This window comes from Rhinolophus sinicus, linkage group LG11 (genome assembly GCF_036562045.2).
Source record: "Rhinolophus sinicus isolate RSC01 linkage group LG11, ASM3656204v1, whole genome shotgun sequence".
Lineage (NCBI taxonomy): Eukaryota > Metazoa > Chordata > Mammalia > Chiroptera > Rhinolophidae > Rhinolophus > Rhinolophus sinicus.
In genome coordinates this window covers 6493596-6508590 of record NC_133760.1, presented here as the reverse complement: position 1 = coordinate 6508590, position 14995 = coordinate 6493596, and the positions used below count along the sequence as shown (strand labels likewise).

The 14995-nt window shown below is 43.6% G+C and overlaps 1 protein-coding gene across 2 annotated transcripts in view; it reads left to right on the top strand.

Moving 5' to 3' along the window:
- GRIN2D (glutamate ionotropic receptor NMDA type subunit 2D) overlaps positions 1 to 14995 on the top strand; it is a 38104-nt gene that overhangs the window by 17778 nt on the left and 5331 nt on the right. For both annotated transcript variants that reach the window (XM_074316164.1, XM_074316163.1), the window contains exon 11: positions 903 to 1063. In XM_074316164.1, the coding sequence (XP_074172265.1) occupies positions 903 to 1063 (161 nt within the window). The remainder of the gene's footprint in view (positions 1 to 902; positions 1064 to 14995) is intronic.

Below are 14995 nucleotides of genomic sequence, written 5' to 3'. Positions count from 1 at the left end.
TATGAAGAAGGACTAATTTTTGAAATTTATAATCTTTTGTGAAATGCAGTAGAAATGAATTACTGGAAAAGCAAAATTTAAAACAAAGACATGCAAAATTCAAACCCGAATTTTAATATGTGAGGTTCAACAGACATAAAATTGTTCTGTCAAAATTGCCCTCAATGTTCACTCTCGATTTCTGTATTTGCCTCGTCGCGGGTCACACTTTGTTCAGGGACTGGTGGTCAGCAGAGAATGCTTTGAGACTAAAGTGATTCACCAGGTGTTATGACCTATTAGAAGTTTGAGAAATCAATTCAATGGGTGGCCACAAGCAATTTTTTTAAATGGAATGGAATAGAATAGAAAATATGTTTGACTGCATCTGCATAATAAGGATGAGTATGGTTTTATGAAACATTTGTTTTAGTCATATACACACTTGACATTGAACCAGCAGACACCTGTCTGGCTGTATCTGTTGTTAAAATAGTAAACTATTTCTGAACAGATTGGTAAATAACTGCTCCCAGCCCCATCGCCCAATGCCAGCCCCTGCCCGGGGACCTCCCATGATCCAGCAAGTTAAGGGTTAATGCCTGGCACATCAAGGGCCTCTGGGAAACTTTCTTGAGCTATGTAGCCAGTGTCTTTTCTGATTGGACCATGATCAGGCCATGCAGGGTGTTAAAAATGTCAATATCACTCCCGATTATGTGTATGTATGTGCCAATGTATAGATATCTGTGGGTGGGGAGCAGTGTTTCCCACTGTGGTCGGTGAACAAGTTTGAGAAACACTTCTGTACTGGGGGGTCCACCGGTTGGGGAGTGTCCCCCAAAATGGAGCATCTGGTCAAGGACATCCTCTACCCAGATGCCCCCAAGGGGGCACCCGAGTAACTCCCCATTCTGCCCCAGTTCCAGCGGCCCCAAGAGCAGTACCCGCCCCTGAAGTTTGGGACAGTGCCCAACGGGTCCACGGAGAAGAACATCCGCAGCAACTATCCCGACATGCACAGCTACATGGTGCGCTACAACCAGCCCCGCGTGGAGGAAGCGCTCACTCAGCTCAAGGCAGGGTCAGCGCAGACTCCGGGCCGGGGCTGGAGGGCCGCTGGGAGCCCTGAGGATGCTGGGAAATGATGAGGGGCCAGGGGTCATTTATCAGCCTCAGAGGTCAGCCCGGGGTGGGTCAGCTTGGAGGACAAACGTCATGGAGGGTGGGAGTGAATGCCTTCTAGAAGTGGGTTCCTTGTGATGTTTTCAGGAATCCAGTAGTTATGGATTCTGGGGCCAGACTTCTAAGGTTCAAATCGTGGCTTTGTCCCTTCTTGTCTGTGTGACCTTGGACGAGTCACTCAATCTCTCTGAGCTTCAGTGTCCTCCTCTTTAAAATGGGGATAACAAGAAGACTCACCTCATAAGGTTGTTATGAATTATCATAGTTATTAGTTAATATTATTATTATTAGTTAATCCATGCAAAACACTTAGAGCAGTGCCTGGCACACTGTAGGTGTTTGCTGCTATGATTATTATTTTTATCATTATCATTAGAGCTGAACTCACTGGAATCAATATTTGGATTACGTTTGGTTTTTTGGTTTTTTAACATCTGTTTCCCAAACGTAGGGATTAAGTTCTGGCCCCAAAGTGCAGTCCAAGGTTACAACAAAGCTGAGAGCAGTAACTCTCCCCCGTCCCTCCTTTATTAGTCACTCAGCATGCATTTACTTTCTTACTTCCTATTTTATACCAGGCGGTGGACAATTAGACCACAATTCCTGCCCTGAGGGAACTTAGGGTCCAGAGGTGGGAAATGAACTGTAAATATGCAAGCAGAAAAATTAGCAAGATCATATCAGAAAGTGATGGTGAGCTAGAGCATGACTGAGCTGGGATGTAGTCACCAGCGTGTTCAGGGAGGGCCTCTTGGAGGAGGTGACAAGCAGAGTGCTGAAGGAGGTGAGGGAGCTAGTCAGGTGGACTTATGGAGGCAGAGCTTGTAGGCAGAAGGAACAACCTGTGCAAAGGGCCTGAGCCAGGAGTGGTCTTCGCTTATTGGAGGAACAGCAAGAAAGCCAGTGTGGCTGAAGGGTAGAGAACTGAAGTTAGAGGGTAGATGAGAGGAGGACATGGGGTGTGACCCCTGAGGCCGAGGTCAGGGCTGGGTTTTATTTGAAGGTCAGTGTAAAGCCATGGAGAGGGGACTTTAAGTAGGGGAGGGATATGATTTGATTTCTGTTTGTAAATGCCCCTCTGGCTGCCATGTGGAGAAACGGATGGAGGGGGATGTCAGTGGGACCAGTGCCGAGGCTATCATGTCCCACTTTCCCCAAGGCCCGCCCTCTGCTCACCTCTCAAGTAGCCACTCCTAACCCGATCTTGTTAACCCCTTTGCCTTGATTAGAATTGTTGGGCTGCAAGAAAAGAACGCGATCAATCTGGTTTATGTAAAATAGACGGCTTAGCATAAGAATATAGCAGAGTGTCTCAGAACCAGTTGCAGAAAGTAAAGCTAGGCTTTGAATGAAATTTAAAATATTTTTGATTAGTACCAACTCTGTGCTAGGCACAATTCTGCACTGGATAACAGTAGTCAACAAAATAGGTAAGTTTTTTGGATTTGTTAGGTGTGCTTAAACAGACTGAGGTTTCTTTATGTCTTACAAAAAGAAGTCCACGACTGGTGTGATAGCTCAAAGATACCACCAACAATCCAAATTCTCTCCATATATTTGTTCTACCAAAATGAGCATAGACCTTCATGCTCATTTTGGTTGCCTCATGGTTACAAAATCACTGCTGCCCCTCTATGAAGCACCTCTTAGTTCCAGGCAAGAAGGAGAAGGAAAAGTGAGTGGAGGATTTTCCTCCTGGCAAGGCTTTTCCTTTTTATTGGGAAAAGTATACCTTTCACAGGGACTTCCAGCTACTTCTCAGAATGTGTCAAATGGTCACTCCTAGCAGCAACAGAGGCTGGGAAATTGAGTATGTTAGCCTTCCAGCCTCTGTTATGGAAAATGGCAAAGGAAAAGGTTGTATACCAAAGTGATTGTGGTAGCCAAGCCATCTACCAGAGTCCCGCCCTCGTGGAGTTTGTATTTTGCCACCTAGCAGCTTCTCTCTTGCACTTTGTCCTTCTCTAGTGCTCTATCTTCTCTCTTCCCCCCACCCCTCTTTCTTCCGCCTCCCCCCGGCCTCTAGTTAGTTAAAGCTGTTATTTCTCAGTCTAGTTGTGTAGGACACAGCTCCCAGGCCCATGCTCCTAGGTATTATGAGCCTTGCGCTCCCCTGCGGCTGAGGCAGTCGGTCACCACTCACGGCAGCTCTTGCTCACGATGGCTGCCGGCCACACGGTAGCCCACGGCAGCACACGGCAGCTCACGCCAACCTCCAGCTGCTCATGGCAACCCAGCTTCAGGGAGAGCTGTTGTTCACAATCTTAGCTGTAGAGAGTGCAGCTCACTGGCCCATGTGGGAATCGAACCTGCGGCCTTCAGCTTAAGAACACGGCGCTCCAACCGCCTGAGCCATCAGGCTGGCCAATCTCCTTTCTGTTTCTGGGGGTCACATGGTCTCGTCTCCCATCTCTGTGTGTGTCCTCTCTGTTTTCCCTGCAGAGTCTTTCTGATACTGAGAACTTCAGCACTTATCAGTAACCTCTTCTTTCTGTTGCCTCCTGTAACTGCTGTTCTCTCTGCCTCACCTCACCCCCTTTAGGGAATTGCCTTTCTCTTTGACCTTCCTCCTTGAAGCACTATTACCATGAAGTGGTTTGGCAACAGGCTTTTCTTCTTTAACTGAGACTTTGGCCAGGCCCACCACTAAGATTTGCAAGGCCGGCCCAAGAGTACACAGGGAGGCTCACATACCTTACGTCTAATTATTTAAACTTTATAAAATCAAGCCAGCAAACCATTCAATTTGTTGGGTCCTCCTGCCTTGACAAATATACCCTCACAGACAGAAAGGCTACTAAGTTCAAGTTTAGAATTCGCAGTTCCATGAGAGAACTTGACTCCTTGTCTTCACACCCGAATCCATTTTCTTGGTTTTTCCAGCTTCTCGAGAGGCTGCCTGCCTCCCTTGCCTCATGGCTCTGACTCACTGGAACTCTGCTGACATTACCACACCTCTCTTCTCTGACCCTCCCCCTCCCCTTATAAGGATGCTGTGATTATGTTGGGCCCACCCAGATAATCCAGGATCATCTCCCCATCCCCTGGTCCTTAATTTAATCACACCTGCAAAATCTCTTTTGTCATGTAAGATAACATTCACAGGTCCCAGGTATTAGGGTGTGGATATCTTTGAGGGCATTATCCTGTCTACCACAGGTGCAAAGAGCATAATCTCCAAGGGAGGTTTAGATTCTGGGTGGACACAACTCCATTGGTCACAGGGACTTGGTTGGGGGGAGGGAGTCCTCAAAGCATGGAGTCCAGAGCGGCACTCCCTTGCTGGTGGCCTAAGGCAGGTATTGAGTTTGGAGAATCTGTGGGCAGAGATGTTAGGACAAAGCACAGAACAGGAAAAAAATTTTTTTTTAATTATATATTCATCTATTCAGTCATTCTTTTCTCTAGAGACCAGTTTTCCATATCTTCCCATATAGTGCTGGGGTTCTGATGTTCCCCCATAGCCAGTGAGTTCCTAACAGTATCCTGGGGGTGTTTAATAGCACTGGTTTTAAAACCAGATGGTCCTGGGTTCGAATGGGAGCTACCCCCCCTACTTGCTATGGGCCCTGAGGCAAGTCAGTTCAGCTCCTGAGCCTTAATTTTCACCTCCATAATATGGAGTCAACAATCCCACGGTGTTACAAAGTGGCTCTGGGAAATGTAACATCAGAAGCCGATGCTCCTTTCTTCTCTGTCTCTTCCTTTCCAGGGCCACTGGCTCTCGTGCCATTGTCTCTGTACAGATCTGTTCTTGGCTTCAGCTGAGCCCATGAAATCTGTACAGTCCCCAGTTTCCGTGCAACCTTTTAGCTCCAAGGTCCAGGCTGAGCACATGTGCACGCTTAGGTTCAATTTTATATCCCACTAGTGAGAATCCAGTTGGTCCAGCTGGGGGTCAGGTGTCCATGCTGGGCCAGTCAGCAGCAGACAGGGTGGGACTTGGTCACGTGTTTCCCCAAGCTGATACTTCCCTGTTCCACGCAGGTTCTCAAATATGCATCAGAGCCTGTGGGCAAGAAAATCCTCTCACAGGTTTCTAGAACAGCCTTCCTCCACTGACCTGTGCCATTCCTTTTTGCAAAGCCTGGTAGGCCCCTCAGCTCCCTTCCCAGGGCTCCCCTGTCTGGAGGACACCCCCTTTCTCTGTGCCTGGCACCCTTCACCTTCAGGTTCCCAAGCATCTTAAGCAAAGTTTCCCCTTCCCAAATCACATACCCCCTCTCTTCAAAGGTTAAATTTGCTTGACACCTGCTTATTGTTAAAAATAATACGGTAAAAAGAGATCTCTCCCCTCCCCCACACCCCTATACATTGTTAGTGATTCCATGTACAGTAGTACCTCGGTTTTCAAACGTCTCTGTTGACGAACATTTCGGTTTATAAACGCCGTAAACCCGGAAGTAAATGCTTAGGTTTTCAAACACGCCTCGGAAGTCGAACATGTCACGTGGCTTCCGCTGAGTGCAAGATCCTGAGGCCTAGCTGTCCGCTGTTTTCGAACGTTTTACAACTCGAACAGTCTTCCGGAACGGATTATGTTTGAAAACCGTATTTCCTCCAGCCTTTTTCTAGAGCAGAGCTGGGGAATCACATAGTCGATTTAAAATTTTCTAGAATCCACATTAAAAGAAACAGGTGATATTAGTTATAATGATATATTTTACCCCAATATCTCCCATATATTATCATTTCAATATATAATTTTAAAAATTAATGAGATATTCACTTTTTTTTTTCTATTTTGTACTTTGAGTGTATGTTCTACTCAGCACATCTCAGTTCAGACTCGCTACATTTTAAGGGCTCAGTAGCCACATCTGGCTAGTGGCTGTCATTCTGGACAGTGTAGATCTAGAAGTCGGTCTTTTAACTCTTGCTGTTTTCTCCTTTTCCTCTATTTTCTTTTTCCTTTTTCTTTTCCTCCTCCTTCTCGTTCTCTTACTTGTACTTCTTCCCCTTCTTCCATGTCCTCTTCCCTTCCTTTACTTACCTCAGATGTCATCTAGAATTTCCCTGACCCTAAAGATCTAAAAAACATGGGTTGCACTCCCCTTCCCACTGCTCCTAAGAATTCTGCAAATTCCTGGGCTTCTCAGAGTCATCCTGGCTTCAGGCTCCTCTTAGCTGGATTTAGTTCACTTTCTGGACCATCTCACTGGTCCAAGTGTGTCTTCCCAGTTCCAGAGCCTGTTCTCCAGAATTGGAACTCACCCCTCCTTTAATCCCTACAAAAGCCCCCACAGCGGTCAGGCCTGTGTGTGCCGGACTAAAGACTGGGAACGTGTCAGGTGCTGGCTGCCAGCTCTGTCCAGCAGAAATGCAATGCAAGCTACTGTGCAATTTTCAATTTGTTAGTAGCCAGAAGAAAAGACAAAAAGAAACCGATGAAATGAATCATACATTTTACTTAACCCAATATATCCGAAATATTGCAACATGCACTAATGTAAAGAAATGGTTGAGACCTTTTACATATTATTTCCCCACATAAAATCTTTGAAATCCAGGTCACATTTTACACTCACGGCACATCTCAGTTCAAACTCCCCACATTTTTCAAGTGCTTGCAACAGCTACAGTGGCATGTAGCTACTGTATGGGGCAGCCCAGGTACACATTCATCTAAACGCAAAAAGTTTCATAGTGAACATTTTGAACATGAAACAGAAGAGCTCTGGCCACCCCTCACCCTTCTGGGACTTGCTCACGTCCTGACTCACCCCCAGAGTTTCTTCCCCAGCCAGCCAGCTGACTCATCTCTTCCCTCTCCCTCTCCCTCCGTTTTGTCCTCTGAGCTCAGTTCCTCCCTCCAGGAAGGCCCCTGGGATTTCCAGATCCTCTCCCTCACTAATGCAAAGCAGGCTTTCCCAGGCTCTGCCCACCCACCCCTACTTCACGAGCACATAGCGCCCTTCCCTGGGAGGCGAGAGGAATTGCCTTCCTCTTTTACTTCTGCAGGCACCCCACTTTCCCAGTCTATTTCGTCCTTACATTCAGAGCGAGAATTCAGAGACTCGGGGGAATCCCATGTCCCAATTCTACTTGGTTCCTGAGTTTTGGGAGAGCAGTTGACAGTGTGACCAGCAAGGGAGACCAGCCCTATCTCAAAAAATGAATCCAAATCTGTTCTGTCCTTGAGGTCAGAGAACAAAGGGATCCCTGTATTGTCTTTCTTTTTTGTTTTCTTCATCCAATGTCAGCCACAACCTCAGCCCTTAATAAGTAAACACAGCTTAAGGCTTCATCCTTTGTCTTTTTATAGTTTATCTTTTTTTATTGAGATACAACATACACAAATCTGAAGTGTGACGCTCATTGTCTATACATGTAAAACATTCATGTGACCACACCCAGATTAAGGTGTGGAAAATGTCCAGCTCCCCAGAAAGCTCCCCTCTGCCCCTTCAGTCACCATGAAGTATCACTGTAAGTTGGTTTTGCCTGTTATTTTTTATTTTTTTTAAAAGATTTTATTGGGGAAGGGAAACAGGACTTTACTGGGGGAAAATGTGTACTTCCGGGACTTTTCCAAGTCAAGTTGTTGTCCTTTCAATCTTAGTTGTGGAGGGTGCAGCTCAGCTCCAGGTCCAGTTGCCGTTGTTAGTTGCAGGGGGCGCAACCCACCATCCCTTGCAGGAGTTGAGGAGTTGAACTGGCAACCTTGTGGTTGAGAGCCTGCGCTCCAACCAACTGAGCCATCTGGCCACCGGGGAGCTGAGTGGCAGCTCATTGACTTCATTCTAGTTGCGGAGGGCGCAGCTCACTGACCCACGTAGGAATTGAACCAGCGACCTCGGCGTTAGGAGCAGGGTGCTCCAACCATCTGAGCCACCGGGCCAGCCCTTGCCTGGTTTTTTGAATAGCACATAAATAGAGTCAGTGTACATAGCAGCTTTTGTGTCTGGCTTGTTTTGCCCAGTGTTACTGCCAGGTTGTTTGTTCATAGCTGTATCCCACTGAGGATGCCATTACATGAATATACCAGAATTTTTCCATTCTGTTGGTGGACATTTGGGTTGTTTCCAGTGTTTGGTCATTTTGAAAATTCTACTATGAATATTCTGGTACAAGTCTCTGGAGGACGTATATATTCATTTTTCTTGGGTAAATTCCCATGGGTGGAAATGCTGGGTCACACAGAGATGGACGTTTAGCTTTAAAAAATGCTGCCAGACATTTTCCAAAGTGGTTGTACCAATTTACTCTCTCATCAGCAGTGCAGGAAAGTTCCACTTGTTCTGTATCTTTGCCAAGGCTTGATATCATTCCCAAATCTTTTAAATTTACTATAGTGTTTATTATATATCAACACTCATTTAAGTTCATTATTGTTTGCAAGGACTACTGTAACAAAAATTTATTGTCTCACAGTTTTGGAGGCTAGAAGTCTTCCTGGTTCCTTCAAAGGGCTGTGAGGGGAGGATCTGTTCCAGGCCTCTCTCCTTGGCTTGTGGATGGCCATCTTGTCCCAGTGTCTTCACATCATCTCCCATCTACAAGGTGTAGTCAAACAATATGGTGAATGTTAAAAAAAATTATTACAGTAAAAGACACATTGCCATTAATCCCGCTCAAAATATCCCCCCTCGCTTCAAACACACTTATCACATTGCTCTTGCCACTTTCTGAAGCAGTTCTGGAAGTCCTTTTTCATGAGTGTCTTTAGTTGCACTGTTGTGGCTGCTTTGATGTCCTGAATCATTTTGACTTTGGGGAACAGCCAGAAGTCACACGGTGCCAGATCCAGTGAATAAGGTGGATGAGAACACACCATAATGTTTTTATTTGACAGAAATTCCCGTATACCAGAAGCGATGTGAGACATGGAGCATTGTCATGATGGAGGATGATTTATGGCACATTTTAAAACACACCTTCTCTCAACCGTAGCTCACATCCGACTGCACCAAACAAGTTGAAACTTGTCACACACTGTTACTAAGGTTCGACATGCCACTTCCTATATTAAAGATCCCTCTCTTTCCATTGGATGGCACTCAGCAGCAACATTCACCATATCTTTTGATCACAATGGAAAGGCTCTGTGTCACACATCTCTTCTGGTATAGAAATTTCTGTTAAATAAAAACATTACGTTGTGTCCTCATCCACCTTATTCATTGGATCTGGCACCGTGCAACTTCTAGCTCTACCCCAAAGTAAAAAATGACCATGAAAGGTACATGTTTTGAATGGATTCAGGTCATTGAGGCAGCCACAACAGCCCAACTAAAGACACTCATAAAAGAGGACTTCCAGAACCGCTTGTGAAGTGGCAAGAAGGATGGGATAAGTGTTTGAAGTGACAGGGAGTATTTTGAAGGGGATTAATGGCAATGTGACTTTTACTGTAACAATTTTTTTTAAATTTTAATATTCACCGTATTGTTTGATCACATCTTGTATGTGTGTCTCTCTGCCCAGATTTCCCCTTGTTAGAAGGACACCAGTCCTAATGGATTAGGGCCCACCCTAATCACCTCATTTCAACTTGAGTACCTCTGTAAAGACCCTACCTCCAACTAAGATCACATTTTGAGGCACTTGGGTATGACTTCAACATGTGAATGTTGGGGACATGATTCAACCCATAACACGATGTAGGTGAATATTATTCCCATTTTATAGATGGAGAAACTAAGGCACAGCAAGATCCTATAGCTGCTGAGTGGCAGAGCTGAGGTTTGAACCCTGGCCATCTGACTCTGAGCCCAGCCTCTCCACCACTATAATACGTTGCCTCGTATGGGTAGTGAGAAGCCCAGAATCACCCTTATACCCCCCCCCCAGAAACCTCATAGCTTCACAAGGGACACCCCTGTGTTTTTCACTGTCACCTCTTGCTCTAATTTCCTGCTTCTGATGAATTCTACTGGGGGTGCCAAAAAAATGTATAGAAGTGGACACTTTGGTCAACGTTGCTCAAGCAGTAGTTCGCCATAATCAGAAGTGTCTGGATGCTGATGGGAACCACTTTGAGCACCTCTTGTAATTGCAGAAGTCAAACGTGACTTGTATTCATCTTTCGTTATTGGTATATATTGAGTATTACAATTTTAATACAGTTTTCCTTTCTTAAAATGTGTATACATTTTTTTGGCACCCTCTGTATTTCTCCCCAGTATTCCTTTTTACATTTTTTCTAATTTTTAGTTCTATTTTTATCAGAGTTATATATCCAAAGTTTAGATAGTCAAATACAAGGTGTTTTTTTTTTTAATGAAAACCAACAATCCCCCATCTGCCTATCCTCCATTTGTCCCACCCCAGAGGAGTCTACTTTTACCTCATTTATTGTACAGTTTTGTTATTTATGTACCTGTCTCTAAATACCATGTTTGTATGGCAACCTCTCAATTTTTCAATTTGGGCATTTTCCATTCACTTCTCACTATGGAAGACACATATTCATACTCTTATTTAAATTACTTCAGCCTCCCACATTGTGATTCTGGCTAGATAAATATGCAGTCTTTACACGTTATGACCGTGTAAAGGCTCCTACAGCTGCCACAAGTAGTAAACCATGATTTCTTTCCTCTCCTACACAAGTCTTTGTTTTTCCTGGAGTTAATATTAATAATTGTCTTCTTCTCCTTCTCCTTCTTTTTCAGTTGTTTAGTGGTTGAGTTTTCTTCGTGTTTAACTAATTCAAACACACATTCTGTGTTAAGTATATGAATTTCTTCTTCATATAGAAAGACACATCAGATACTCCATTAATTTCATCTTATTGAGGACATTTCTCCTGTGGCCTTCTGGCCACTCCAGTCTAGTACATAGCCGCCATCTTGATCCCCTCACCTCCCTCCTGGTTTGGGTCCTGTCATATCCAAATTCTTACTTTTCCTGGGTTTTTCTCTCTTGTTCTTTTGAGCTTCTGACAAAAGTCACATGGGGGTAAAACTTTAGAGATATTGCATATCCAAAAACATCTGTACTCTTGATGTGCCATCTGGCTGGGTATACAATTCTGGGTTGGAGGTCACTTTCTTCCAGAATTTTGAAGGCATGCCTCCATTGTCTTCTAATTTCCAACTTCTAAGTTACCACTGAAAAATCTAAAGTCATTCTGATTCCTAAGCCTTGTATGTGACCTGTTTTTCTTTTCCCTGTCCTCACTGTGCTGACATTTCTCAGTAATGTGTTTCTTTCTTTTCTTTTTTTTAACCTATTCATCTGGATTTTATTCATTTGTTTTAAATACAAACAAAAGGAGACGGGAAAAGTGGTTATTTCTGTACTATTTCAAATGCAAGTTATTCCATTGTTGGGGGTATTTGTGTGGTGCTTGTTACCATAGGACCCACATGGCTAGTTCTAACTATTATTCAGTAAGGCTTTTTTTCTTTCCAAAATCCCCAGCGTTCCTTTAACGCCCATTTACTGCGGGTTTTGTTTATTCTCCGGGCAGTGAGCATTTATTTTTATTTTTTATTTTTCAGTTACAGTTGACATTCAGTATTACTTTATATTAGTTCAGCAATGTATCTTCATCTATTCTCATTGCTGGACCTTCCAATGGTATCGTTAGGCCATTCATTCTGGGAAATTTTCTTGATTTCTTTCAATTAAGATTCCCCTCTTCCCTCCATTTCTGTTCTTTCTTTCTGGAGCCCTTACTAGTTTGATATTGAGCTTCCTGGACAGTCCATTTCTTTTATTTTTCCATCTCATTATCTTTCTGCTCTACTTCCTAAGAGATTTTCTTAATATTATTTTCCCCTCTATTATTAAGCTTTTCATTTCTGCTAGTATATTTTAAATTTCTAAGCACTCTTTTTTTGAGCTCTGAATTTTTATAGTAGTTTGTAAATTTTATAGTGTTTTATAGTATCCTATTTTGTAATATCCTAGTCATGGTTCAGAGTTGCAGTATCTTGTCTTGTTTCTCTGACGATATTGATAGTTGTTGGGGTTTTTTACATTTTCTCCTCTCTGCATTAACCCTTTTTCCGAATGAGTATATCCGAAATTTTTATACATAAAAATAATGTCATTTATATACAAAGCAGCTCAAATTGTTATTGTTAAATGCATAAAAGAGTCAAAATACCAACTTTTTGTTTTTTGTGGATTTCTGACACATTTTGAAAAAAAATCTTGAAATCAATTAATGCAGCGAAAGAGTTAAGTCACTCCCCCATTTGTTTGTTTTGTTTCTATATTTCTTATCAGAGGCTTTATCTGATGTGTAGTAATCCCTGGTAGTCTGTTCATATTTGGGAGTAGGGTCCAAAACTGTAGAAGTGGTGGGCCTGTGATTAGATGGGTGGGGACTATAAACTTCACTGTAGCACCTGGACCGTTTTTGTTGGAGAATTCCCAATGTCAGCCTTTTTCAGTCTCTTTTCGTGGGTTAGTCATACCGAGGTGCCAAAAAAAATGTATAAACATGACTTGTATTCATCTTTTGTTATCAGTATACATTGAGTATTACAATTTTGATATAGTATTTCCTTTCTTAGAATGTATATACAGTGGTACCTCGGTTTTCGAACACATTCCATTCCAGAAGACCATTCGAGTTCTGAAACGTTCGAAAACCAAGGCACGGTTTCGCCATAGAAAGTAATGCAAAATGGATTAATCCGTTCCAGATATTTAAAATCAACCCCTAAAACTGCAAATGTAGCATGAATTTTACTATCTAATGATACCATAGATCCGTAAAATTTATGGCGTTCGTAAACTGAAATGTTTGTCAACGGAGATGTTCGAAAACCGAGGTACCACTGTACTTTTTTTGGCACCCTCTGTATATAGTGTACAGGTATGCATATGTATATGTATACGTATTATACATAAGATTTTTAATATAGAGAGGAACAAAGAAGAAAACAAATCATGAATCATGATCTCCTTGACAAGATAACCCCTAATGCTATGAGAGTTAAAAGGCATTCATTCGTTCAACCAGTAAATGTGTATTAAGGTCTTGCACTAGGCATTGGGCTAGGCAGTGAACAGGGAATAGCAGTGAGCTTCCGTTCTCATCTGGGACACAGACACGTGTGTGTGTAGAGCAGGACTCTCCAATGGCCCCTTCTGCAATGATGAAAATATTGTAGACCTGTGCAGTCCAATATGGTAGTCGCCAGAAATCACTTGAAATGTGGTTGGTCTAAGGAGCTGGATTTTTCATTTTAATTAAAATTTGAATTAAAATAGCCACATGTGGCTCATGGTGACCACCGAGGACAAGCAACCTCACAGGAAGAGAAAGGAAATGCATCTCTTCAAAAGAAATAAAGAAACACAGCTTCTCCTCCCAGCCAGTTCTGGAAGGCCATTCCATACGTCCACTCATATGGGAGGGGCAAAAAAAGAACCATCAAGTACCCTTTCCCTAAAGGAAGCATGTTTTATTTCTTTCAGATCAATTAAACCATGTACACATACACACATCTTTATACATTCCTTACTAAAAGTACACATTGTTCTCATCTTGCTTTTTTCCGTATATATACAATGGAAATCTTTTTTTCTTTAACTTTTATTTATTTTAAGTGTGTTTTTCCAGGAGCCATCAGCTCCAAGTCAAGTAGTTGTTTCAATCTAGTTGTGGAGGGCGCAGCTCACAGTGGCCCATGCGGGGATCAATCTGGCAGCCCTGGTGTTACGAGCATCACGCTCTAACCAACTGAGCTAACCGGCCGCCCCCTACAATGGAAATCTTTTGGCATCTTTTCCATATTAATGAAATCTTACCTTTCAGCTCCAGTGCCTCACAGAACACCTGCCTTAAACCAGCCTGAATTCATTTATTCAACCACTGTTTATTAAGCACCTGTTGTGTGCCATCTCTTGTTCTAGATCCTGTAGACACAGTGGTGAACCAGACAGACAAGGTCTGTTCCTTCATAGAACTTAAATTCCAGGGGATGGAGACAGACGACAAACTTAATAACCGAGAACATTTTATAATTACAAGGAGATAAGTGTTACGGGCAAAAATATGGCAGGGTGAATGAATTTGGGTGACCTGGCAGGAGACCACCGGTTGCAGCATTCAATAGGGTGCTTGGGAAGGTGTCTTTTGAGCAAACACTTGTAGGAGGTAAGGGCGCCAGCCAGGTGGCTATCTGGGAAAAGAATGTTCCACAGAGGGAACAGCCAGTGCAAAGGCCCTGAGGCAGGAGCGTGCTGGAGTGGTCCAGGGCCTTTGCACTGGCTGTTGCAATGCAAGTCATCCAAATGTACGAATGCCAGTGTGGCTGGAGCAGACAGTGTGGGAGGTGTGCGTGGGAGATGAGAACAGAGGAGTAAGGAGGGGTAAGGATGTTTGGTGGCATAGGGCCTGTAGCTTGAGGTAACCCTGGTTACTCTTAGTGAAGAGGGGATTCAGGGGAGGGTAGTGAGCTGAGGAGGGGCGGGAAGTGACTCAAACGTTAAGATCCCTTTAGTGACAAAGCAGAATAAACAGGAAAGTAAGGACGGATGCAGAGTGTTTTATTTTTCCCAAACCTACACCTAAACAAGACTGTAGGACATGGCTGAGTTTTACTAGAGGTTTAGGGACAATGGGGGTATAGGGAGCAGACAGAGGAGGGAGGGAGAGAGGAAGGGAGGCATTACATTCCAGAACTATGATTGAAAGTGAAGGCTCTTAGGTCCCCTCTTCCTGAAAGCCCCTCAAATCTTCCCACCACTGGAAGCCTTGGATTTGGGCTCTCTCTAAAATGCTTCTCAGGTCTCTCCCAGCCATACCCCTCCCTTCTGTCCCTCAAGGACCCCTGAAGACCCTCCTTTCATCTTATCTTCATCCCTAGTGCCTCCATCCCTCCTCTTCAGCCTCACTCTGGAAGCTTCAAGTTTTTCCCACTTA